At 41.8% G+C, this 25,516-nt stretch overlaps 1 protein-coding gene across 4 annotated transcripts in view; it reads right to left on the minus strand.

The window, feature by feature from the left end:
- The window catches only part of LOC118397024 (fibroblast growth factor 12-like), a 127,974-nt gene that overhangs the window by 52,752 nt on the left and 49,706 nt on the right, over positions 1-25,516 (minus strand). The window contains exon 1 of one of the 4 annotated variants that reach the window (XM_035791416.2): positions 17,055-17,627. The exons of the other annotated variants lie outside the window; for them this stretch is intronic. Coding sequence (XP_035647309.1) covers positions 17,055-17,145 — 91 coding nt within the window. The 5' untranslated portion in view covers positions 17,146-17,627. Of the gene's footprint in view, positions 1-17,054; positions 17,628-25,516 lie in introns of those variants that run through there. 4 annotated transcript variants of the gene reach the window in all.

Genomic DNA, 25,516 nt, shown 5'->3' on the forward strand with positions numbered 1-25,516 from the left:
ATGTTCTACATTGTTGAATAATAGTGAAGACATCAAAACTATGAAATAAGCACAAATGGAATCATGTAGTAACCAAAAAAGTGTTAAACAAATCACAATATATTTTATATTTGAGATTCTTCAAAGTAATATAATAATAATAATAATAATATATGCCATTTAGCAGACGCTTTTATCCAAAGCGACTTACAGTCATGTGTGCATACATTCTACGTATGGGTGGTCCCGGGGATTGAACCCACTACCCTGGCGTTACAAGCGCCATGCTCTACCAACTGAGCTACAGAAGTAGCCACCATTTGCCTTCATGACAGCTTTGCACAATCTTGGCATTCTCTCTTGAACGAGTAGGTGTGTCCAAACTTTTGACTGGTACTATATATATATTTGTGTTTAATTTTCCATTAATAAGTTTATCTTTTGTATTTATTTTACTTCTACTTTGACATTAATGAGTATTTTGTGTGTTGACAAAAAAATTACAATTAAATCCATTTTAATCCCAGTTTGTAACACAACAAAATGTTGAAAAATACATTGAGTGTACAAAACAACATGTCTTTCCATGACATAGACTGACCAGGTGAATCCAGGTGAAAGCTATGATCCCTTATTGATGTCGCTTGTTAAATCCCCGTCAATCAGTGTAGATGAAGGGAGACAGGTTAAAAAATGATTTTTAAGCCTTGAGACAATTGAGACATGGATTATGTATGTGTGCCATTCAGAGGGTGAATGGCCAAGTCAAAATATTGAAGTGCCTTTGAACAGCGTATGATAGTAGGTGCCACCAGTTCGTGTCAAGAACTGCAACGCTGCAGGGTTTTTCACACTCAACAGCGCTCCGTGTGTATCAAGAATGACACAACACCAAAAATACATCTAAGCCAACTGGAGACAACTGTGGGAAGCAATGGAGTCAACATGGCCCAGCCTTCCTGTGGAGTCCATGCCCCGACGAATTGAGTCTGTTCAGAGGACAAAAGGGAGGGTGCAACTCAATATTAGGAAGGTGTTCTTAATGTTTTGTACACTCAGTGTATAATTCAAACCTTCTAACTCTAAATCCATGATCCATGTGTACCCCTCTATATTCCTTGCAGTGTTCAATTTCCCAGCTTACAGTATACTCACAACCCCCTCCTGTCTCTATCTACCTCTCCCTCGCAACAATGTCACAGGGTGCTTGGGTAAACATTATTTCATTCTCGCTCTTTAGAAGGTCTGTCGTTCAGAACAGCAGCTCGAACCCACATCGATATGGACGGTGCTTTACTCACTCAGCAGCAAGAGTAGCGGAACCTTTTAACAGAATTCACTATTGCATTGATAAGAATTCCACTTCCCCAACAAACAAATGAGTGTTTCTCAAATGTAAGGTTGAGATGCTGAAAACACACATCCAGCGTACAGACCTATGAATTATTTCTGTGGGCCAGCACATCAGTGAACATCAGCAAAGCATGTCTCTCGGTCTCTCTCTGTCCCCCTACTCCTGTTTTCTGTCCTCCTCCCACAACCTTCTCTCCCCTCTTTTCCCCTCCTCGAAACATTTATGAGAAACCAAAACAAGACGTGGCTTGAATGACTTATATCAGGCTGCCAAGTCGATGTTCGAAAACATCAAGACCTCAGCTGGAGCAGTAAGAACATTCCAGTGAGACTGCAGACTATTGCAGTGATTATATAATGAACAGAAAGGCAGTGAAGGCGTGAAAGGCACAGTCAGTCACTCTGTCGGCCAGGTGTCATGTTCCTGATGATGACGGACAGAATGCTCTGTCAGGGGCTGCTGTGACGAAAATGCGCCATGGTCACAGAGAACTGGGGGGGTCTCTCTCTCTCTCTCTCTCTCTCTCTCTCTCTCTCTCTCTCTCTCTCTCTCTCTCTCTCTCTCTCTCTCTCTCTCTCTCTCTCTCTCTCTCTCTCTCTCTCTCTCTCTCTCTCTCTCTCTCTCTCTCTCTCTGAAGATACATAAGAGATGCAGAACTGGATTCATAATGCCTGATGTCAATACTAACTATCCCAGTTATCATAATATACTTGTAAAAATCCTATGTCAAAATAAAGAGGAAAAGGGACGTCTTTGCATGTAAGAATTTTTAACTGTGGTACATCATCAAACAAGACAAGGTTTAAAGCTCATAAATTCAGAAAAGAAAAGTCCAGGACCCTGTCTTTCAAAGATAATTAATAAAAATCCAAATAACTTCACAGATCTTCATTGTAAAGGGTTTAAACACTGTTTCCAATGCTCGTTCAATGAACCATAAACAATTAATGAACATGCACCTGTGGAACGGTCATTAAGACACTAACAGCTTACAGACGGTAGGCAATTAAGGTCACTGAAAACTTTGGACACAAAAGAGGCCTTTCTACGGACTCTGAAAAACACCAAATGAAAGATGCCCAGCGTCCCTGCTCATCTGCGTGAACATGCTGCAAGGAGACATGAGGACTGCAGATGTGGCCAGGGCAATAAATTGCAATATCCGTACTCTGATACGCCTAAGACAGCGCTACAGGGAGACAGGATGGACAGCTGATCGTCCTCGCAGTGGCAGACCACATGTAACAACACCTGCACAGGATCGGTACATCCGAACATTACACCTGCGGGACAGGTACAGGATGGCAACAACAACTGCCCGAGTTACACCAGGAACACACAATCCCTCCATCAGTGTCAGACTGTCCGCAATAGGCTGAGAGAGGCTGGACTGAGGGCTTGTAGGCCTGTTGTTAGGCAGGTCCTCACCAGACATCACCGGTAACAACGTTGCCTATAGGCACAAACCCACCATCGCTGGACCAGACAGGACTGGCAAAAAGTGCTCTTCACTGACGAGTCGCAGTTTTGTCTCACTAGGGGTGATGGTCGGATTCGCGTTTATCGTCGAAGGAATGAGCGTTACACCGAGGCCTGTACTCTGGAGCGGGATCGATTTGGAGGTGGAGAGTCCGTCATGGTCTGGGGCGGTGTGTCACAGCCTCATCGGACTGAGCTTGTTGTCATTGCAGGCAATTTTAACGCTGTGCAATACAGGGAAGACATTCTGCTCCCTCATGTGGTACCCTTCCTGTAGGCTCATCCTGACATGACTCTCCAGCATGACAATGCCACCAGCCGTTCTGTGCGTGATTTCCTGCAAGACAGAAATGTCAGTGTTCTTCCATGGCCAGCAAAGAGCCCGGATCTCAATCCCATTGAGCACGTTACTGAGCCTGCTACTCATCCCCAGAAGATAAGATATGCATAGTATTAGTATATTTGGATAGAAAACACTCTGAAGTTTCTAAAACTGTTTGAATCATGTCTGTGAGTATAACAGAACTTATTTAGCAGGCGAAACCCAGAGGACAAACCATTCAGGTTGTTTGTTTTCTTGAGGTCACTCTCTTTTCAATGGGATGTCATTGGGAATCCAGATTTCTAAGGGAACTTCTTCCAGTTCCTACCGCTTCCACTGGATGTCAACAGTCTTTAGAAATTGGTTGAGGTTTTTCCTTTGTGTAATGAAGAAGTATCCCTGTTCAGAGCGAGGGTCACTTGTACTGTACTGTTAGATAGAGGCGCATGACCAGAAAGCTAGCTACAGTTTGTTTTCCTCCTGTATTGAACACAGATCATCCCATCTTCAATTTTATAGATTATTTACGTTAAAAATACCTAACGTTGTATTACAAAAGTAGCTTAAAATGTTTTGGCAAAGTTTAAAGGTAACTTTTGAGATATTTTGTAGTCACCAGTGTTTTTCTGGATCAAACGAGCCAAATAAATGGACATTTTGGATATATATCGACGGAATTAATCGAATAAAAGGACCATTTGTGATGTTTATGGGACATATTGGAGTGCCAACAAAAGAAGCTCGTCAAAGGTAAGGCATTAATTATATTTTTATTTCCGCGTTTTGTGTCGCACCTGCAGGGTTGAAATATGCTTCTCTCTCTTTGTTTACGGAGGTGCTGTCCTCGGATAATAGCATCTTTTGCTTTTGCCGGAAAGCCTTTTTGAAATCTGACATGTTGGCTGGATTCACAACAAGTGTAGCTTTAATTTTCTATCTTGCATGTGTGATTTAATGAGTTTGATTTTTATAGTAATTTATTGGAATTTGATGCTCAGCATTTTCCCTGGCTTTTGGCCAGGTGGGACGTCCCACATATACCAGAGAGGTTAATGCTTCTGGTGGCCACACCAGACTGTTACTTTGGACGCAGTTGACAGTGAGAGGCCGTTTTTTTAAATGAGTTTATATAGTGCTTTCGGGAAGTATTCAGACCCCTTAACTTTATCCACATATTGCTATGTTGCAGCCAAATTCTTTTTTTTATCTTCCTCAAATTACACACAATACCCATTAATGACAAAGCAAAACCAAGTTTACGGACATTCTTGCAAATGTTTTAAAATTAAAAAACGGAAATATCACATTTACATATGTACTTTGTTGAAGCACCTTTGGCAGCGATTACAGCCTCGAGTCTTCTTGGGTATGACACTACAAGCTTGACATCTCCCATTCTTCTCTGAAGATCCTCTCAAACTCTGCCAGGTTGGATGGGAAGCATCGCTGCGCAGCTATTATCAGGTCTCTCCAGAGAAGTCCGGGCTCTGGCTAGGCCACTCAAGGACATTGAGACGTGTCCCGAAGCCTGCTTTGTCTTGGCTTTGTGCTTAAGGTCATTGTCCTGTTGGAAGGTGAACCTTCGCCCCAGTCTGAGGTCCTGAGCGTCTGGAGCATATTTTCATCAATGATCTCTCTGTACTTTGCTCCGTTCATCTTTGCCTTGACCCTGACTAGTCGTCCAGTCCCTGGGAGAAAAACATCCCCACAGCATGATGCTGCCACCACCATGCTTCACTGTAGGGATGGTGCCAGGTTTCCTCCAGACGTGACACTTGGAATTCAGGCCAAAGAGTTCAATCTTGGTTTCATCAGACCAGAAAATCTTGTTTCACATGGTCAGAGAGTCTTTAGGTGCCCTTTGGCAAACTCCAAGTGGGCTGTCATGTGCCTTTTACTGAGAAGTGGCTTCCATCTGGCTACTCTACCACGAAGGCCTGATTGGTGGAATGCTGCAGAGATGGTTGTCATTCTACAAGGTTCTCCCATCTCCACAGAGGAACTCTGAGGCTCTGTCAGAGTGACCATCAGGTTCTTGGTCATCGCTCTGAATTCGCCACAGGTGGACTCCACTCAAAATCTAGAAACAAGGATGATCAATGGAAACAGGATGCACCTGAGCGTAATTCTTGAGTCTCATAGCAATGGGTCTGAATACTTACGTAAATAAGGTAATTCTGTTTTTATTTTTAATACATTTGCAAAAATTGGTTATTGTGTGTAGATGAGAAAAAAATATGTAATCCATTATAGAATAAGGCTGTAATGTAACAAAATGTGGAAAACTCAAGGGGTCAAATACTTTCCCAATGCACTGTATCATCATCATAACTGAAGGCCATACGAAGAGCTCATTTCCAAAATGCAAAACCCACACATTTTTCACATTTGTGTTTTTTCACCAGAAATGATCGCTTCTGGGTACCTTCATGTGTGTTGTGTGTAAAATATTACTGTTCTCAGATTTTAGTTCTTTTTTTTTTGCAAAACAGTAAAAATCCACTGTTTAGCTGGAATGGAAGGTGATATGTGGTTGTCTCACCTAACTATCGTAAGATGAATGCACTAACCAACCATACATCATTCTGGATAAGAGCATCTGCTAAATGACTAAAATGTCAAATGTAAATGTTTTGCATACAGACCTCATATTACTGTATTGATTAATACAAAAATATATAGGTATATTGATGTCACAAATGATCATTTTTATAGTCCTTTATTAAAAGTATTGTTATTTGTTACCTTTGACTGTAAATCCTATCAGTACTACTTATTTCTCTGAAAGTGAGACAGATATATAGCGTTTTGCAGACCATGTATGTAATTGAACAAGGCCATGTCATGATTAGATACACACATCTCTTTCATAAGTTCTTTAAACAATAAAAGCAAATGTACCAACATTTCTGAAAATGTATATGTAGCATTTTGGAACCTCTTCATATCTCATTATCTGAGCAGAACTAACAAGGTCTCAATTAGGGCCTATCATTTAAACCCAACCTGACATAAAATGTCCTACCCTCCAAGGCATGTCTTCACTGTAGATGGGGTGCTAGAAGAAACATGATGATTACATATAATGTGGCCTTATTATGCCTACTCTGATGTGTCCTCTCCAATTGAGTGAAACAAATCAAATTATATTTGTCACATGCACCGAATACCTGCTTGCTTAAAAGAGCCCTTCCCAACAATGCAGAGTTTAAAAAAATAAATGTTTAACTCAAGAAGAATAAAATACACAAGAATGGGGCTATATGGGACCCGATTCAGGAAAGTAGGCATATGTAGCAAGTCACGACTTCACAGGATAATTTTTTTTTTTTTAGCAAAATGCGTTTTTTGGCTGATATGCCTTCTCAAACATGTGAACTTTCATGTGCCTTCATAACAAACTTGCATGCTATCTGTAAATACAAAGTTAAATTACAAGCCTATTTGGTTTAGTCTGTAACCTTCCCGCTAGCCATGATTGTCTGAGTCAATCACCACCTTCCGGAGACACCTGAAACCCCACCTCTTCAAGGAATACCTAGGATAGGGTAAGTAAGGGTAAGTAATCCTTCTCACCCCCCCAAAAAAAAAGATTTAGATGCAAGTGGCTGTTCCACTGGATGTCATAAGGTGTATGCACCAATTTGTAAGTCGCTCTGGATAAGAGCGTCTGCTAAATGACTTAAATGTAAATGTAAATGTAAATATTGAGTGGGCTGGACATGCCGAGAGACAAGTTCGGATTGGTCTGCCATATAGAAGGCCACTGTCTATTTGAGCCTGTCAGTCTGTGTTGGTAATCCTGTCGAATGCAGCTTTTTTTTATCGTGTAGTGGAGTTGCACAAGTGTTGCTCTCCACTTTCTGGAGGATCAAGTTTTGAAATCAGTGGAATTAGAGTATGATAGTTTAGGATAGAGAAAACCCGTCTCCGGATTACATCTTCAAACTAAGGGCAACCGTGATATGGCATTCCAGACAGGGAGACGAGTCCATCGTGCATGATGATGTATACACGGGTAAGATAGCTAGCAACATTTTCTGATATTATACGTTTCAAATTTTGACAGAAAGTGGTTTAATTTCAAGCTAAACTGTACTGTTAGCTAGCTAGTTAGCGTTAGCTGGCTGTTTCCCTAGCTGACATTATTTGTTTCCCAGAGCGGTTTGCTTTTCTAGTTAGAGCCTAATGTTAGCTAGCAAACATTGAACCTGGTTGGTTAGCTCTCAGAACTGTGGCATTGTTGGCACTTTGTTAATTGTTGTTTAACTAGCTAACTTTAGCTGGCTGGCTCGTAAGATAACATTACGTGACGTGTGTACAACACCCGTTGAATATGGCCAGTGTCAGTAAACATCTGCAAAAAAATGTAATGAAATTGTTGCCAGCAGGGCTGGTTAGGCTGTTTTCATGTTATCCAGAGGTAAACAAATCATCGGCCAGAGAGTCAAGTGTGTGCTCCGATAGCGAAACGAGATGGGTGGGGCTAAAGCTTAAGAGGTTGTGAACGATGCTGAATGGGTGTAGACAAAAGAAGAGCTCTTCACTAGATACCAAAACATTCAAAGGAGATTGTCTCAAAAGTGAGTTTACAAGTTGACCAACTTTCAAAGCAGAATTACTTTCCCATTGTTCCTCATATGCAGTGTATGATATATCATTTTGTAGTTCTGAGTTTCTACTTTTATCCTACGTAAAAAATAAATAAATAAAATGTTTTTTTGCTACATAAGGCCCGAATCCAGGTGGTGAGTCACATATTTAGGACCAACTTATTCCTTGCCATCCATTCTGAAACTAACTGGTGCTCTTTTGTGAAGTGTTGCAGTCAATTCAGTCGCTGTTGTAGCTGACGTGTATAGTATTGAGTCATCTGCATGCATAGACACACAGTGGCATGTCATTAGTAAAGATTGAAAAAAAGTAAGGGGCCTAAGCAGCTGCCCTGGTGAATTCCTGATTCTATGTGGATTATGTTGGATGAGCTTCCATTAAAGAACACCCTCTGTGTTCTGTTAGACAGGTACCTCTTTATCCACATTATTGCAAGGGGTGTCCTTCTGTAGCTCAGTTGGTAGAGCATGGCGCTTGTAACGCCAGGGTAGTGGGTTCGATCCCCGGGACCACCCATACGTAGAATGTATGCACACATGACTGTAAGTCGCTTTGGATAAAAGCGTCTGCTAAATGGCATATATTATTATATTATTATTATTATTATAAAGCCATAACACATACGTTTGACCAGCTGCAGACTATGATCGATGATGTAAAAAGTTGCACTGAAGTCGGTAGCCCATGGAACAAAGGAATATAGGGTCCTGTATGAACAGTGGAACAGCTGAGTCTGAGTTTAAGTCATATTTGAAGTCGAAATCGAGGTTAGTAACTTTCGATCTGATGTCCAGAAGTGACATTCTCCAAACACCCGACAAGGCCAACATCCCAGTTATTTGCAAGAGGAAGAGACGCAGGTACAGAGGACACAGAGCGGGATTCCTCGTGAGGATCTGCTGAAGGCAGGTGGGAAAGCTGCCGTTACCGTGAATATTGCTCGCCAACGTGCAATCATTGGACAATAACTTAGGTACGATCACGAATATCCTACCAACAGGACATCAAAAACTGTAATATCCTATGTTTCACGAAATCGTGGCTGAATGATGACATGGACATTCAGCTAGCGGGATATACGCTGCACCGGCAAGATAAGAAAGCACGAGGGTGGGGGGCGGTATGTACATATTTGTAAAAAAACAGCTGGTGCACGAAATCTAAGGAAGTCTCTAGATTTTGCTTGAGTATCTTGTGATAAATTGTAGGCCAGACTACTTGCCTAGAGAGTTTTCATCTATACTTTTCATAGCTGTTTATTTACCACCACAGACAGATGGAACTAAGATCGCACTCAGTCAGCTGTATAAGGAAATAAGCAAACAGGAAACCACTCACCCAGAGGCGGCGCTCCTAGCAGCCGGAGAGTTTAATGCAGGGAAACTTAAATCAGTTCAACCTCTTTCCATCAACAGGTTAAATGTGCAACCAGAGGGAGAAAGAATTATAGATCACCTGTACTACACACACAGAGACGCGTATAAAGCTCTCCCTCACCCTCCATTTGGTAAATCTGACCACTACTCTGTTGTCCTGATTCCTGCTTAAGCCATTTTGCCACAACTTTGGAAGAATGCTTGGGGTCATTGTCTATTTCGAAGACCCATTTGCGACCAAGCTTTAACTTCCTGACTGATGTCTTGAGTTGTTGCTTCAATATATCCACATCATTGTCCTTCCTCATTAATCAATCTATTTTGTGAAGTGCACCAGTCCCTCCTTCATTCAAGCACCCCCACAACATGATGCTGCCACCCCCGCGCTTCCCGGTTGGGATGGTGTTCTTCGGCTTGCAAGCCTCCCCCTTTTTCCTCCAAACATTACGATGGTCATTATGGTCAAACAGTTCTATTTTCGTTTCATCAGACCAGAGAACATTTCACCAAAAAATACGATCTTCGTCCCCATGTGCAGTTGCAAACCATAGTCTGTTTTTTCTTGTCGGTTTTGGAGCAGTGGCTTCTTTTGTTTGTACAGATGAACGTTGCTATCTTCAGGTCTTTGGAAATTGCTCCCAAGGATGAACCAGACTTGTGGAGGTCAACAATTATCTTCTGGGGTCTTGGCTGATTTCTTTTAATTTTCCCATGATGTCAAGCAAAGAGGCACTGAGTTTGACGGTAGGCCTTGTAATACATCCACAGTAAAGGTCGACCGACTATGATTTTTCAACGCCGATACCGATTATTGGAGGACCAAAAAAGCCAATACCGGTGAATCGGCCGATTTAAAAAAAAAATATATGCATTTTTACTTTGTAATAATGACAATTACAACAATACTGAATTAACACTTATTTTAACTTAATATAAAACATAAATAAAATAAATTTAGCCTCAAATAAATAATGAAACATGTTCAATTTCGTTTAAATAATGCAAAAACAAAGTGTTGGAGAAGAAAGTAATATGTGCCATGTAAAAATGTGTGCCATGTTAAATATGTGCCATGTAATAAAGCTAACGTTTAAGTTCCTTGCTCAGAACATGAGAACATATGAAAGTTGGTGGTTCCTTTTAACATGAGACTTCAATATTCCAAGGTAAGAGGTTTTAGGTTGTAGTTAATATAGTATTTATAGGACTATTTCTCTCTATGCCATTTGTATTTCATATACCTTTGGATGTTCTTATAGGCACTATAGTATTGCCAGTGTAACAGTATAGCGTTCGTCCCCCTCCTCGCCCCTACCTGGGCTCGAACCAGGAACACGTCGACAACAGCCACACTCGAAGCTACGTTACCCATCTCTCCATAAAAGCAGCGCAAGGGGAATAACTACTCCAAATCTAAAAGCGAGTGACGTTTGGAACAGTATTAGCGCACACCCAGCTAACTAGCTAGCCATTTCACATTGGTTACACCAGCCATTAGGCTGATAGGCTTGAAGTCATAAACAGCGCTGTGCATGCAAAGAGCTGTTTGAATGAATGATTACGGGCCTGCTGCTGCTCAGTCAGACTGCTCTACCAAATCACCAAATAACATAATAACACACAAAAATACGAGCCTTTGGTCATTAAATATGACCGAATCTGGACGCTATCATTTAGAAAACAAAACATTTATTATTTCAGTGAAATACGGGACCGTTCGGTATTTTATCTAACGGATGGCATCCCTAAGTCGAAATATTCTTGTTACATTGCACAACCTTCAATGTATGTCATAATTACGAAAAATTCTGGCAAATTAGTTTGCAATGAGCCAGGCAGCCCAAACTGTTGCATATATCCTGACTCTGCGTGCAATGAATGCAAGAGAAATGACATAATTTCACCTGGTTAATATTGCCTGCTAAACTGGATCAGTAGTTATAACTAGTGATTATGATTGCGTGTTTTTTATATGATAAGTTAAATGCTAGCTAGCAATTTACCTTGGCTTCTACTGCATTTGTGTAACAGGCAGGCTACTCGTGGAGTGCAATGGTTAGAGCGTTGGACTAGTTAACTGTGCGGTTGCAAGATTGAATCTCCTGAGCTGACCAGGTGAAAATCCGTCGTTCTGCCCCTGAACAAGGCAGTTAACCCACAGTTCCTAGGCAGTCATTGAGAATAAGAATGTGTTCTTAACTGACTTGCCTAGTTAAATAAAAGGTATAAAAAAATAAATGTTTCAAAAAATAATAATAATCGTAAATCGGCGCCCAAAAATAGCGATTTCCGCTTGTTATGAAAACTTGAAATCGGCCCTAATTTATCGGCCATTCGATTAATCAGTCGACCTCTAATCCACAATTAGCCTATCAGAAGCTTCTAAAGCCATGACATCATTTTCTGGAATTTTCCAAGCTGTTTAAAGGCACAGTCAACTTAGTGTATGTAAACTTCTTGACCCATTGGAATTGTGATACAGTGAGTTAAGTGAAATAATCTGTCTGTAAACAATTGTTGGAAAAATTACTTGTGTCATGCACAAAGTAGATGTAATAACTGAATTGCCAAAACTAAGAAATTTGTGGAGTGGTTGAAAAATGAGTTTTAATGACTCCAACCTTAGTGTATGTAAACTTCCGACTTTAACTGTATGTGAGAATGCTATTCATTGACTACAGCTCAGCGTTCAACACCATAGTACCCTCAAAGCTCATCACTAAGCTAAGGATCCTGTCTGGGGGAGCCTGGAACTGTCAGCTAGGGGGTTATAAACTGTGGTTAGACTCATGAGAAAATCTCTGTTGGTATGTATGTATGTGCATAGTTTAGGATGGTATAAGAAGAAATGTATTTGTCAAAACTTTAGAGCTCTTGCAAATAAATTGGGATCTGATCAATTGTGAGCTGGGAATTCTGTCTGTTTTATTTAAGACCATAACTTTACAACCTCTGGGTATCAGACAGATAAATATAATTGGAATTTATGAACACTGGTTAAATAATTACTTGACACCGGGATATCTGCATTGTGTCACTACCAGGTGGCGTGGCGAGAATCTGTCTCCTCACCACGCGCTCTCACCACTGGTGTCCCCCAGGGCTCTGTTCTAGGCCCTCTCCTATTCTCGCTATACACCAAGTCACTTGGCTCTGTCATAACCTCACATGGTCTCTCCTATCATTGCTATGCAGACGACACACAATTAATCTTCTCCTTTCCCCCTTCTGATGACCAGGTGGCGAATCGCATCTCTGCATGTCTGGCAGACATATCAGTGTGGATGACGGATCACCACCTCAAGCTGAACCTCGGCAAGACGGAGCTGCTCTTCCTCCCGGGAAGGACTGCCCGTTCCATGATCTCGCCATCACGGTTGACAACTCCATTGTGTCCTCCTCCCAGAGCGCTAAGAACCTTGGCGTGATCCTGGACAACACCCTGTCGTTCTCAACTAACATCAAGGCGGTGGCCCGTTCCTGTAGGTTCATGCTCTACAACATCCGCAGAGTACGACCCTGCCTCACACAGGAAGCGGCGCAGGTCCTAATCCAGGCACTTGTCATCTCCCGTCTGGATTACTGCAACTCGCTGTTGGCTGGGCTCCCTGCCTGTGCCATTAAACCCCTACAACTCATCCAGAACGCCGCAGCCCGTCTGGTGTTCAACCTTCCCAAGTTCTCTCACGTCACCCCGCTCCTCCGCTCTCTCCACTGGCTTCCAGTTGAAGCTCGCATCCGCTACAAGACCATGGTGCTTGCCTACGGAGCTGTGAGGGGAACGGCACCTCAGTACCTCCAGGCTCTGATCAGGCCCTACACCCAAACAAGAGCACTGCGTTCATCCACCTCTGGCCTGCTCGCCTCCCTACCACTGAGGAAGTACAGTTCCCGGTCAGCCCAGTCAAAACTGTTAGCTGCTCTGGCCCCCCAATGGTGGAACAAACTCCCTCACGACGCCAGGACAGCGGAGTCAATCACCACCTTCCGGAGACACCTGAAACCCCACCTCTTTAAGGAATACCTAGGATAGGATAAGTAATCCTTCTCACCCCCCTTTTAAGATTTAGATGCACTATTGTAAAGTGACTGTTCCACTGGATGTCATAAGGTGAATGCACCAATTTGTAAGTCGCTCTGGATAAGAGCGTCTGCCCACCCGCCAACCTCTCTTTTACGCTACTGCTACTCTCTGTTCATCATATATGCATAGTCACTTTAACCATGCCTACATGTTCATACTACCTCAATCAGCCCGACCGGTGCCTGTATGTAGCCTCGCTACTGTTATAGCCTCGCTCCTGTATGTAGCCTCGCTACTGTTATTTTTCAGTCTTTTTATTTATTTACTTACCTATTGTTCACCTAATACATTTTTTTGCACTGTTGGTTAGAGCCTGTAAGTAAGCATTTCACTGTAAGTTCTACACCTGTAAGGTCTACACCTATTCGGCGCATGTGACGAATAAAATTAGATTTGATAAGATGTCGCCCTTCTCCGTCGGCAAAATCATGCGCAACATCAGATAGATTAGCGCTTATCATACCGTCCTAAAACATTAACAGGCACATTCATCTTACTCATGCCACTGTGACTTAATTAGTTCTCTGTATGAACTATTCCAATTCAAATCTAATTACAATCACTTTTATTTTTTAAGAGGAAACTTCATGTTTGGTGAAGAATTGGTACATGCAAGGCACATGACAATAAAGAACACATACAGTATAACATTTAATTCAATCATAACTTAAAACAAAAACAAGTTGAGGAGTTTGATAGATGCTTCACTCTTAGATCTGAATGGGAGAAATCTATATCTATGCCCAGGGGGTAGGGTGTTATATTCTTCTAGCCTAGGACTGCCATCATTGGAGTACAAAGTTCTGAATTGTATGGCAGGACAGGAGCAGAAGCAGAGAGACAGAGTGGAGGGAGCAGAGAATGTAAGGGGCATACCAGGATCCCTGCCACAGAGGGAAGTACATGAAGCAAGTGTTACCCACTCAACCAGACTTTGGTCCACATTCATTTTCTTTCTAAAGTAGTACTGTGAGGTATGAGAAATGGGACGTCCAACTCTCTGGCTTATTGTATTTTCAAACAATGTAAGTAGACGAAAAGGCAGGCATGGTTTGTAACTATTTAAATCATATACATCCATGTAAAAGGGCAATTCATTTCTTCATTCAGTTCAGACAACTTTTGGCCAAAGGGTTTTAGCCATCAACTTCATGATATCCTACAAAAATATGAATTTCAAAGTTGTATTAAAATGTTGAATGCAGAGAGGCAAGTTCAAATTTGAAGTGTAGGCTACTGTTGTATCAAATAAAAGTTTTGTCGTGTAATACAGGTTTTTGGATCTTATCGCAGGTGCAGCAAAATGCTTGTGTTTCTATCTCCAACAGGGCAATAATAATACCTGTCAATACAAAATATAATCAAAAAAGTTCAAAAAAAAAAAAAAAAATTAAGAAATATCAGAATTAGCAATTTCAGGCAGGAATATATATTCAGACCACTTTACTTTTTGCAGATTTTGTTAAGTTACAGCTTTATTCTAAAATGTATTAAAGAGTTTTTCCCCCTAATCAATCTACACACAACACCCCATAAAGACAAAGCTGGGCCACACAAGGACATTCAGAAACTTGTCCCGAAGCCACTCCTGTGTTGTCTTGGCTGTGTGCCAAGGGTCGTTAGTCCTATTGGAAGGTAAACCTTCACCCCAGTCTGAGGTCCTGAGCATGTTTTCATTCAGGATCTCTATGTACTTTGCTCCGTTCATCTTTCCCTCAATCAAGACTAGTCTCCCAGTCCCTGCTGCTGAAAAACAGCATGATGCTGCCACAGCATGATGCTGCCACCACCATGCTTCACCGTAGGGTTGGTACCAGGTTTCCTCCAGACGTACCTCTTGGCATTCAGGCCAAAAAGTTTCATCTGGGTTTCATCGGACCAGAGAATCTTGTTTCTCATGGTCTGAGAGTCCTTTAGGTGCCTTTTGGCAAACTCCAAGCTGGCTGCCATGTGCCTTTTACTGAGGAGTGGCTTAGAGTCTTGGTGGTTCCAAACGTCTTCCATTTCAGAATGATGGAGGCCACTGTGTTCTTGGGGACCTTCAATGCTGGAGAAATGTTTTGGTACCCTTCCCCAGATCTGTGCAGACACAATCCTGTCTTGGAGCTCTGCGGACAATTCCTTCGACCTCATGGCTTGGTTATTGCTCTGACATGCACTTTCAACTGTGGGACCTTATATAAACAGGTGTGTGCCTTTCCAAATCAGGCCCAATCAATTTAATTTACCACAGGTAGACTCCAATCAAGTTGTAGAAACAGCTCAAGAATGATCCATGTAAACAGGGTGCACCTGAACTCAATTTTGAGTCTCATAGCAAATAGTCTGAAAACTAATGCCCTTTTGTGAGGAAAAACTCATACTGATTGGCTGGGCCTGGCTCCCCAGTGGGTGGATATGGCTCCCCAGTGGGTGGACCTACAATATGCCCACCCATGGCTACGCCCCTGCCCAGTCATGTGAAATCCATAGATTAGGGCCTAATGAATTTATTTAAATTGACTGATTTCCTTATATGAACTGTAACTCAGGAAATTGTTGCATGTTGCATTGATATTTTTGTTCAGTATAGTTTTTGAAATCCCTCAAATACTTTAGCTGTGCTTGATTGAGCTTGCCTGGAACAATGGGGCCAATGGAATAGTCCTCAAAGTCCAAACCCCACCCCTCTGACACTCTCAAGCAAATGCTCAAAGATACTATTCAAACCCAGAACGAAGTTCGATTCATTAGCTCTTGTGGACAAACACAACTCGGTCGATCACCATGTGGAAAATGCCCTGCTTTTATTAGTCAAATGAGATTCATTTTTTCACCCTGCATGTGCATCTGCCCCAGTGCTGAAGCCTCTGCAGCCCTTCTACTGTCCTCTGCATGGTGAAGGCCAGTGCCACATACAATTCCTGAGAGAGGCATGGCATCCTGCCCCAGAGAACTGCAAGCACAGCGCAACTCCACAAATACAATTTCAGAGGCAAGCCCAAACACTTTCACAAAGACACATAGCCACCACACTATGAACACAGTCTTGGGGAGGCATTCGGTTGATTCATTTTTGAAAAATATTAGTAGTAGCCGTACAGTGCTGTCGTTAACTTTGGTAAATCGAGTGTAGTGGTCTACTTTTATGTTGCTGGTTTGCGGATAAAAATCAGTGGTTAAGGTTCTGTGCTGTCCATTGTGCTGAATCAGTCTTGGGGCGCAAAACTCACCGGCAGAGCAGTTCAGATTTTGTTTTGACATTTTCGCTGGTTGGGATACCAGCGCTGCAGAATACAATTACTTTCTTTCAATGTTATGAGCAATCTATCATACACATAAGACACGTATTGCTACTTCTGAAACTTTGCACTTGACAGTCTAGGCCAACATACACCCATTAATGTATCTTACACACTGCATCACACAGACAATACATACTCCAACACACAAACACGTCTTCTGATAAATCACCACGACTTACACACAAAATAGAAGATGATGAAAGATTATCATATAAGTGTCATGGATAGTGTAGATAGATGCTCACTCAGTATGAAATGACTGCCTCTCAGTGGCCCACTTAAGCGACTCCACTGGTTTGAATATAGGGACTTTTATACGTCTGTTCGCAGTAATTTAATCAAAAATATTGATTGATCAAAAATATTGATGGAGGCATTTTGTCTCAAAGTTAATGAATCTACAATAATGCCGAATTGTTTTGTTTTCAAATGTATGGCTCTCACTGTTTCTCCCATTGAGAAACGGAGACTGCTGAAAGCACACCGCTGCAGAGGCTAATCCCCCCGCGCCACTAGAGAACAGACCTCGCACTGAAAGAAAGAAGCATGCAAGATGTCTCACCGCTCGTGGTTGTAGTCGACTTCGATCGCTTTCCACAGAGACACTGCAGCATATGCACACCTTTCTTCAGGAAAAGCCTCGGAATCTTCATTGATTTGGGTTGTAGTGTTTCTTCGTCAATTCGCGCAATCTGACACTATTACGGTGGAGGTTATTTAAGTACAGCCACCTCAGCTCGATCACCGTGCGATCCAGATCCCTGGCTTCCCTCAGCAGATCGAAAACCACAGAAAAGCCTCGACAAAGCGACGCGATACATTACACCGACACATCCTGATATATTTTTCATTGATGAGAATTCCAACAAAAACACCCATGGCTCCATGAATTTCAAACTATGCCACAATGACTTCAGAATAATTTCCCATAGTCTATGCCTCTTCTCGGTTTTATTAGCAGACGTAAAACGCGGTGTCCCCTGGTTCAAGCGCGCTCGCTAAAGTTAAACCGCAGGGTAGAGTGACAGCATCGCCGTGGATGAGGTAATGCGCCTTGTTCATCCTTGGTGGTAGGCTACAGTGGGGCGTGAGGGATACCAGGGCATATTAGAGTGAGAAAGAGAAGCTATCGATTATATGAGTGGCTGCTGTTCTAGATTTTCTGGAAATTTTGATTTGCCGTAGTTTAAGATAAGGAGTTTTCTGCGCATGTGCGGTATTTATTTATCTTAGTTGCGGCACTCTTCGCTGCTGCGCAATACTCCACTTTCGTTTCCCCAACTAACGCCTTTGTCTGTTGTAGCCTACAAACTTTGTTGTATATGTTTGAACTATTGCATTCCATGTCTCAGTACGCTATTAAGCACAAGCTCAATTTCATGTTATTTTTTCAGTAAGTTAGTTCCGCAACATGCAGCTATTTACATGTTGTTCACAAGAGACATGATCAACATGTGAATACAAAATCACGGATAGTATTTTGCATTGGGGCATGAAGCTATCTAGGCAGCATACAGTTGGCATACACCTTAGCCAAATACATTTAAACTCAGTTTTTCACAATTCCTGACATTTAATCCTAGTAAAAATGCCCTGTCTTTGGTCAATTAGGATCACCACTTTATTTTAAGAATGTCAAATGTCAGAATAATAGTAGAGAGAATGATTTATTTCAGCTTTTATTTCTTTCATCACATTCCCAGTGAGTCAGAAGTTTACATACACTCAATTAGTATTTGGTAGCATTGCCTTTAAATTGTTTAACTTGGGTCAAATGTTTTGGGTAGACTTCCACAAGCTTCCCACAATATGTTGGGTGAATTTTGGCCCATTCCTCTTGACAGAGCAGGTGTAACTGAGTCAGGTTTGTAGGTCTCCTTGCTCACACATGCTTTTTCAGTTCTGCCCACAAATTTTCTATAGGATTGAGGTCGGTGCTTTGTGATGGCCACTCCAATACCTTCACTTTGTTGTCTTTAAGCCATTTTGCCACAACTTTGGAAGTATGCTTAGGGTAATTGTCCAGTTGGAAGACCCATTTGTGACCAAGCTTTAACTTCCTGACTGATGTCTTGAGATGTTGCTTCAATATATCCATAAAATGTTCCTCCCTCATGAAGCCATCTATTTTGTGAAGTGCACCAGTCCCTCCTGCAGCAAAACAGCCCCACAACATGATGCTGCCACCCCCATTCTTCCCAGTTGGGATGGTGTTCTTCGGCTTGCAAGCCTCCCCCTTTTTCCTCCAAACATAACAATGGTCATTATGGCCAAACAGTTCTATTTTTGTTTCATCAGACCAGAGGACAATTCTCCAAAAAGTACAATTACATTTACATTTACATTTAAGTCATTTAGCAGACGCTCTTATCCAATCTTTGTCCCCATGTGCAGTTGCAAACCGTAGTCTGGTTTATTATGGCGGTTTTGGAGCAGTGGCTTCTTCCTTGCTGAGCGGCCTTTCAGGTTATGTCGATATAGGACTCGTTTGACTGTGGATATAGATACATTTGTACCTGTTTCCTCCAGCATCTTCACAATGTCCTTTGCTGTTGTTCTGGGATTGATTTGCACTTCTCGCACCAAAGTATGTTCATCTCTAGGAGACAGAACGCATCTCCTTCCTGAGCGGTATGATGGCTGCATGGTGTTTATACTTGCGTACTATTGTTTGTACAAATGAACGTGGTAACTTCAGGCATTTGAAAATTGCTCCCAAGGATGAACCAGACTTGTGGAGGTCTACAATTGTTCTTCTGAGGTCTTGTCTGATTTCTTTTGATTTTCCCATGATGTCAAGCAAAGAGGCACTGAGTTTGAAGGTAGGCCTCGAAATACATCCACAGGTACACCTCCAATTGACTCAAATGATGTCAATTAGCCTATCAGAAGCTTCTAAAGCCATGACATCATTTTCTGGGATTTTCGAAAGCTGTTTAAAGGTACAGTCAACTTAGTGTATGTAAACTTCTTGACCCACTGGAATTGTGATACAGTGAATTATAAGTTAAATAATCTGAAAACAATTGTTGGAAAAATTATTTGTGTCATGCACAAAGTAGATCTCCTAACCAGCTTGCCAAAACTATAGTTTGTTAACAAGAAATCTGTGGAATGGTTGAAAAACTAGTTTTAATCAAATTTTCAAATCAAATTTATTTATATAGCCCTTCGTACATCAGCTGATATCTCAAAGTGCTGTACAGAAACCCAGCCTAAAACCCCAAACAGCAAGCAATGCAGGTGTAGAAGCACGGTGGCTAGGAAAAACTTTTAATGACTCCAACCTAAGTGTATGTATTCTTCCATCTTCAACTGTATCAAACACAAGCAAGACACAGATGCACAGTCTAATTAGCGATTTCATGTTATTTTAAAACAAATCATTGCAGACATTGGCTAAGCAGGAGCCAGACATGAAGTCAGAGTGGTAGTGTTCTTTTTCAGCAACTCTGGCTAGTGACTATGATATGGCAGCAACTACAAAGATTAGCCTACATCATCACACAGAACGCAGATTGTTTTTGATCCAATGCAGTATGTAGGGCTGTGTCCTGCATATATAACTGCACTATCTGTTACAACAGACAGAGAAGGTTGTAGCCTTCATAATGGCCTTGAATGTTTGTTCATTCAAATCACTGAAGGTTTTTATTTCAGCTGTTCAGAATTACGAGGCAGAGACATAGGCTACATAATCATGTTTCAGAAGAAGGTGAGTAAAGATGTGGTCATCCTTCTGGGTTGGCGCCCCCCCCCCTTGGGTTGTGCAATGGCGGAGATCTTTGTGGGCTATACTCAGCCTTTTCTCAGGATGGTAAGTTGGTGGTTGAAGATATCCCTCTAGTGGTGTGGGGGCTGTGCTTTGGCAAAGTGGGTGGGGTTTTATCCTTCCTGTTTGGCCCTGTCCGGGGGTGTCCTCGGATGGGGCCACAGTGTCTCCTAACCCCTCCTGTCTCAGCCTCCAGTATTTATGCTGCAGTAGTTTATGTGTCGGGGGGCTAGGGTCAGTTTGTTATATCTGGAGTACTTCTCCTGTCCTATTTTGGGACCTTATATAGACAGGTGTGTGCCTTTCCAAATCATGTCCAATCAATTGAATTTACCACAGGTGGACTCCAATAAAGTTGTAGAAACATCTCAAGGATGTACCTGATCTCAATTTCGAGTCTCGTAGCAAAGGGTCGCTTTGTCATTATGGGGTATTGTGTGTAGCACGATGAGTCCACTGCCTAGGTGTGTGTGTTTTCCAGTCTGAAAAAACAACTAGCCTAGTAGTGATATTATATTTCACTGCCCAAGTAATGCATTGAATAGGAAATCCCGTTTATATTTTTCTATACTATAGGCAACATTAAGTATGCCAAGTTATAATATTAGATAAATTGTTTCTAGGAATGTTGAGTTTTTTTTACATTGAAAGGTAGCCTGCAATGTGGCCATGGGGTTATAGTCAAGTCGGGTGAATCGTTGGAACAGCTAAACAAGATGATATCATGAGAAGATCATAAGACCATGATATCTGGTTATTTTAGAAGAGTGAAGCAGACATAGTAGATAGTAGAATCAAACTTAGAGGGACCTCCTTTAATCAAATCTGATTCTTAACCTAACCCTAACCCCACTGCTAACCCTACTGGCTAACCCTAACCTTAAATTTAGCACATTTTTGTTTTCATGAATTTCTATGATATACACAATTTTGACTTTACATCTAGCGTAAAATTGCTCATCTCTGTCTCCAGGACAAGAAGACTCATCCCAATAAATATCAACCTTTCCCATATAGGCCTATTATCGGCTACTAAAGTCTATACAGGTGAATGTGCTCACAGTTCCATGCAAGGTAATCATTTCACCAAAAGGAGGCGGTAGCATGTAGAGGACAGAGGCGAATCCAGCTGTCACGGGAACCCTGGCTACCCATCACATTCATTTACATCAAAGGGTGGGACGTCAACACTCTCTTACGTACTTGCGTACAACAAAGCCTCCTTCACTCACGCTGCCAAACTTACCCTAGTAAAACTGACTATCCTACCGATGCTCGACTTCGGCGATGTCATCTACAAAATCGCTTCCAACACTCTACTCAGCAAACTGGATGCAGTTTATCACAGTGCCATCCGTTTTGTCACTAAAGCACCTTATACTACCCACCACTGCGACTTGTATGCTCTAGTCGGCTGGCCCTCGCTACATATTCGTCGCCAGACCCACTGGCTCCAGGTCATCTACAAGGCCATGCTAGGTAAAGCTCCGCCTTATCTCAGTTCACTGGTCACGATGGCAACACCCATCCGTAGCATGCGCTCCAGCAGGTGTATCTCACTGATCATCCCTAAAGCCAACACCTCATTCTGCCACCTTTCGTTCCAGTACTCTGCTGCCTGTGACTGGAACGAATTGCAAAAATCTCTGAAGTTGGAGACTTTTATCTCCCTCACCAACTTCAAACATCAGCTATCTGAGCAGCTAACCGATCGCTGCAGCTGTACATAATCTATTGGTAAATAGCCCACCCATTTTCACCTACCTCATCCCCACAGTTTTTATTTATTTACTTTTCTGCTCTTTTGCACACCAATATCTCTACCTGTACATGATCATCTGATCATTTATCACTCCAGTGTTAATCTGCAATATTGTAATTATTCGCCTACCTCCTCATGCCTTTTGCACACATTGTATATAGACTCCCCTTTTTTTCTACTTGTGTTATTGACTTGTTAATTGTTTACTCCATGTGTAACTGTGTTGTCTGTTCACACTGCTATGCTTTATCTTGGCCAGGTCGCAGTTGCAAATGAGAACTTGTTCTCAACTAGCCTACCTGGTTAAATAAAGGTGAAATCTAAAAATAAAAAATAAAAAACGTACAGTCAATGCACCTTAACACCAATCTTCATTCCCACTGCAGAGTCATTTCATGATTGCATAATATTGAAAAGTATGAAATCAATGCTTGTGTGCTAAATATGATATAGTACAAAACGTATTAATTACATGTGCGTACAGTTTCATTGTGGTCCTATTGTAGACATTGTGCCACACAGAGTAGCCTGTTGTTTTTTCATGTCTGGATGATGACAACCTCAAACATGTATTTTGTATCATCATAGCACTAGAATATAGCCATCAATATTTACATAGTTTTATGTCTTTATCAATGCCCATAGATTCCTCCATTCACAAACACCACATCATACAGGACACACTAGATCTACTTGGTGATGAAATCTCTAACTTGAGTGTTGAAATTAGTTAGAATAAAGACCTATATTGCTGCTGCTACTGCTACTGCCTGCTATAAATACATCAGTCTTCATGGTCAAGGTCCGTTGATACACACACACATACACAAACGCATGAACGCAGGGAGGCACACGCACACACACGCACACACACACACAGCGGGAGAATAGGCAACAATCAGCTCTCTCACAGACACCCACACCCACTAACACACAAAGAGCAGCAAACACAGCCTCACACATACACATTAGGCAGACAGAAGACAGACGTTAATGCCAAATTGACATCGCACCCCACGCTTTTCACATCACTGTACAACCCTCCGGTTCTTTCTCTCTGCCTATTACATGCACCTTATAATCTCATATGGCTCTTATATATGGATTTCATCAGGGGCGAAAACTTTCACTGGGGACGGAGCCCCCCACACATTCTGAAATTGCATTCTCACATGGTCCTTACATTAGGCTTGTTACTTGGCTAGATCAGCCAATATGTTAGATCTAGTTTGAAGAGAGCAGAGTTGGAGAGACTTGCACTTTCTCTTGAGCTAAAGTATTTTTATAGACTTCATTTTAGGAGTGGGAAGATTTTCAGACAGAGAAGTATGGGTGATCAATATTTGGGACTTTGAAGGCAATGGAGAGACTTGCACTTTCTCTTGAGGTACATCATTTAAACTAAAGCCTAATCATAGGCCTATTTAGGAAGTACATTTCCTTGGAAAGATAGCTGCCCCGTGCTTCTCCGCCTATGTATAGGCTATATCCTACTCTATTTAATTTAGACCACACGCGGACCTGATCGCGCAGGTATGGCTACTGAACTTGAAGCAACAAGAATGATGACAATGACACTTGCTACGTTTTGCATAGGCCTGTAGGATATAGCCTACCTTTTAGGAGACTGATTTGCAGGCAGAGACAAATATTATTATGACAAATATTATTAACCGACTCACGTTAATATAAGTATCAATATTTATTTACAGACACTGTTGTAAACTACAGTCTAATCATATTGAAGTTAACTGCCAAGTGATTCTCCGCCCATGTAGGCAGCCTACTCTATTTCAATGAGACCACACATACTAGGAACACTTGAACTCTCAAGCCCATCTAGCAGTGGTAGCTAGGCTACTGAAGTTGAAGCAACAAATTCTGAGTGTGTGAACAATGTCATTCCAAAATAATATGTCACTTTAATACAATAGGTAGGCTAACGCATACCAAGCAGACAGAGGACCGTTTACAAATTATCTGTGGGACAACAAAAATATTTGAATCCCAAAGTCATCTGTCTGACTGTACGCAGACTGTGCTGCAATGATCTCTGTCAAACCCGCAGGTCCTTCAGGCGTCCCACAGGAATGGAACCCTGCTCATCATGTCTTAGCAGGACGAGATGGTGACAGGGGTCCCAGCAGGGTCAGACAGCCAGGGAAGACCAGTCTATGGAGGTCAGGGGAATTTTGCAGTATATTAACAATATCAGTGAATGATATAAAGTTCCATCTTGAATTGATGAGTGGACCTACAGTAGCTACAGGACAGCAGCTTAAAGCTACAGTCTGGGATCTGGGAATGATGGTCATTTCAATTACTGAACCATTGATTCAATTCTTGGATAATATAATGTATAAATGTGCACCAAGGTAATTCTTTGTCATGCCGCGTGTTAGGAGGATCAGATGGTGACGGGGTCCCAGCAGGGTCAGGCAGCCAGGGAAGAGGTGAATTTTTGCAGACACAACACTTAATTCTCTCTGTGCAAGCAAACACTTGACAAGTCAGATGCTATTTTAAGGCAGTCTGACAAACCTCCAAAGTTGATTTCCAAACTGTATCAAGAGTTGACAGAGGCTTTTCCCGATGACACAAATATGTAAAACAAAAATATGAGGGAGACCTGGTAGAAGCAAGTGATGATGAATGGATACATATGTTTGAATCTCCAGTCATGTTCATATCATCTCAGACATAAACTGTAGGAATTTAAGACCATCCATAGAAAGTACTATATGCCAGTGAAACTGAATAACATGCACTCAACAATGTAATTCCTCTGCTAGAGGTGTATAACACAAAAGGGGACACATTTGCATATGTTATGGTCTTGTGAAGGCTGGCGGAATTCTTTCAAAGAGTATTATAGAGTTATTTTATCTCAGCATGTCTACAGATTCTCCCTTCTCCCATGTTTGCTTGGAAATGTTGATACTGGAGACTGTTATCTGAAGATACTGTGTAACCAAGCATCTATAACGGCTAAGAAATGCAGTGCCATTAAATTGAAGGTTGGTAATAAAAGCTTTGATTTATTACAAGATTAAGGTTAAACTGGGCAACTGTCATAAGGTCTGGAGGCCTTATATGGAATACAGTTAGAATAAAGGAGTCTGTATTGAAAACATGCCCATTTCAGGGGAGATACCTATTTAGGCAATCCCTAGCTGCTGGGCTGCTCAGTCCTGGTGGTCTGCCGTTCTGTGGGTTGTCACTCTGGCCTTGGCCTAACACACCTGAAACCAATAATGAATGCTTCACTAAGATTATAAAGTTGTGTGGGGTGTGTGGGTTGGGGGCACTGCAGGGCGGTGGACCCCTAGGGACAGGACAGGGTGACCCAGCTATATTGCGTGCAAGTAAAAAGAGCTCTAATCCTGGGAGATTAATTACATGAAGGATTTGCTGATTCTGTGTGTTAATGTACAGTATATTTGAGATGTACAGTGGGGCAAAAAAGTATTTAGTCAGCCACCAATTGTGC

This window comes from Oncorhynchus keta, chromosome 18 (genome assembly GCF_023373465.1).
Source record: "Oncorhynchus keta strain PuntledgeMale-10-30-2019 chromosome 18, Oket_V2, whole genome shotgun sequence".
Lineage (NCBI taxonomy): Eukaryota > Metazoa > Chordata > Actinopteri > Salmoniformes > Salmonidae > Oncorhynchus > Oncorhynchus keta.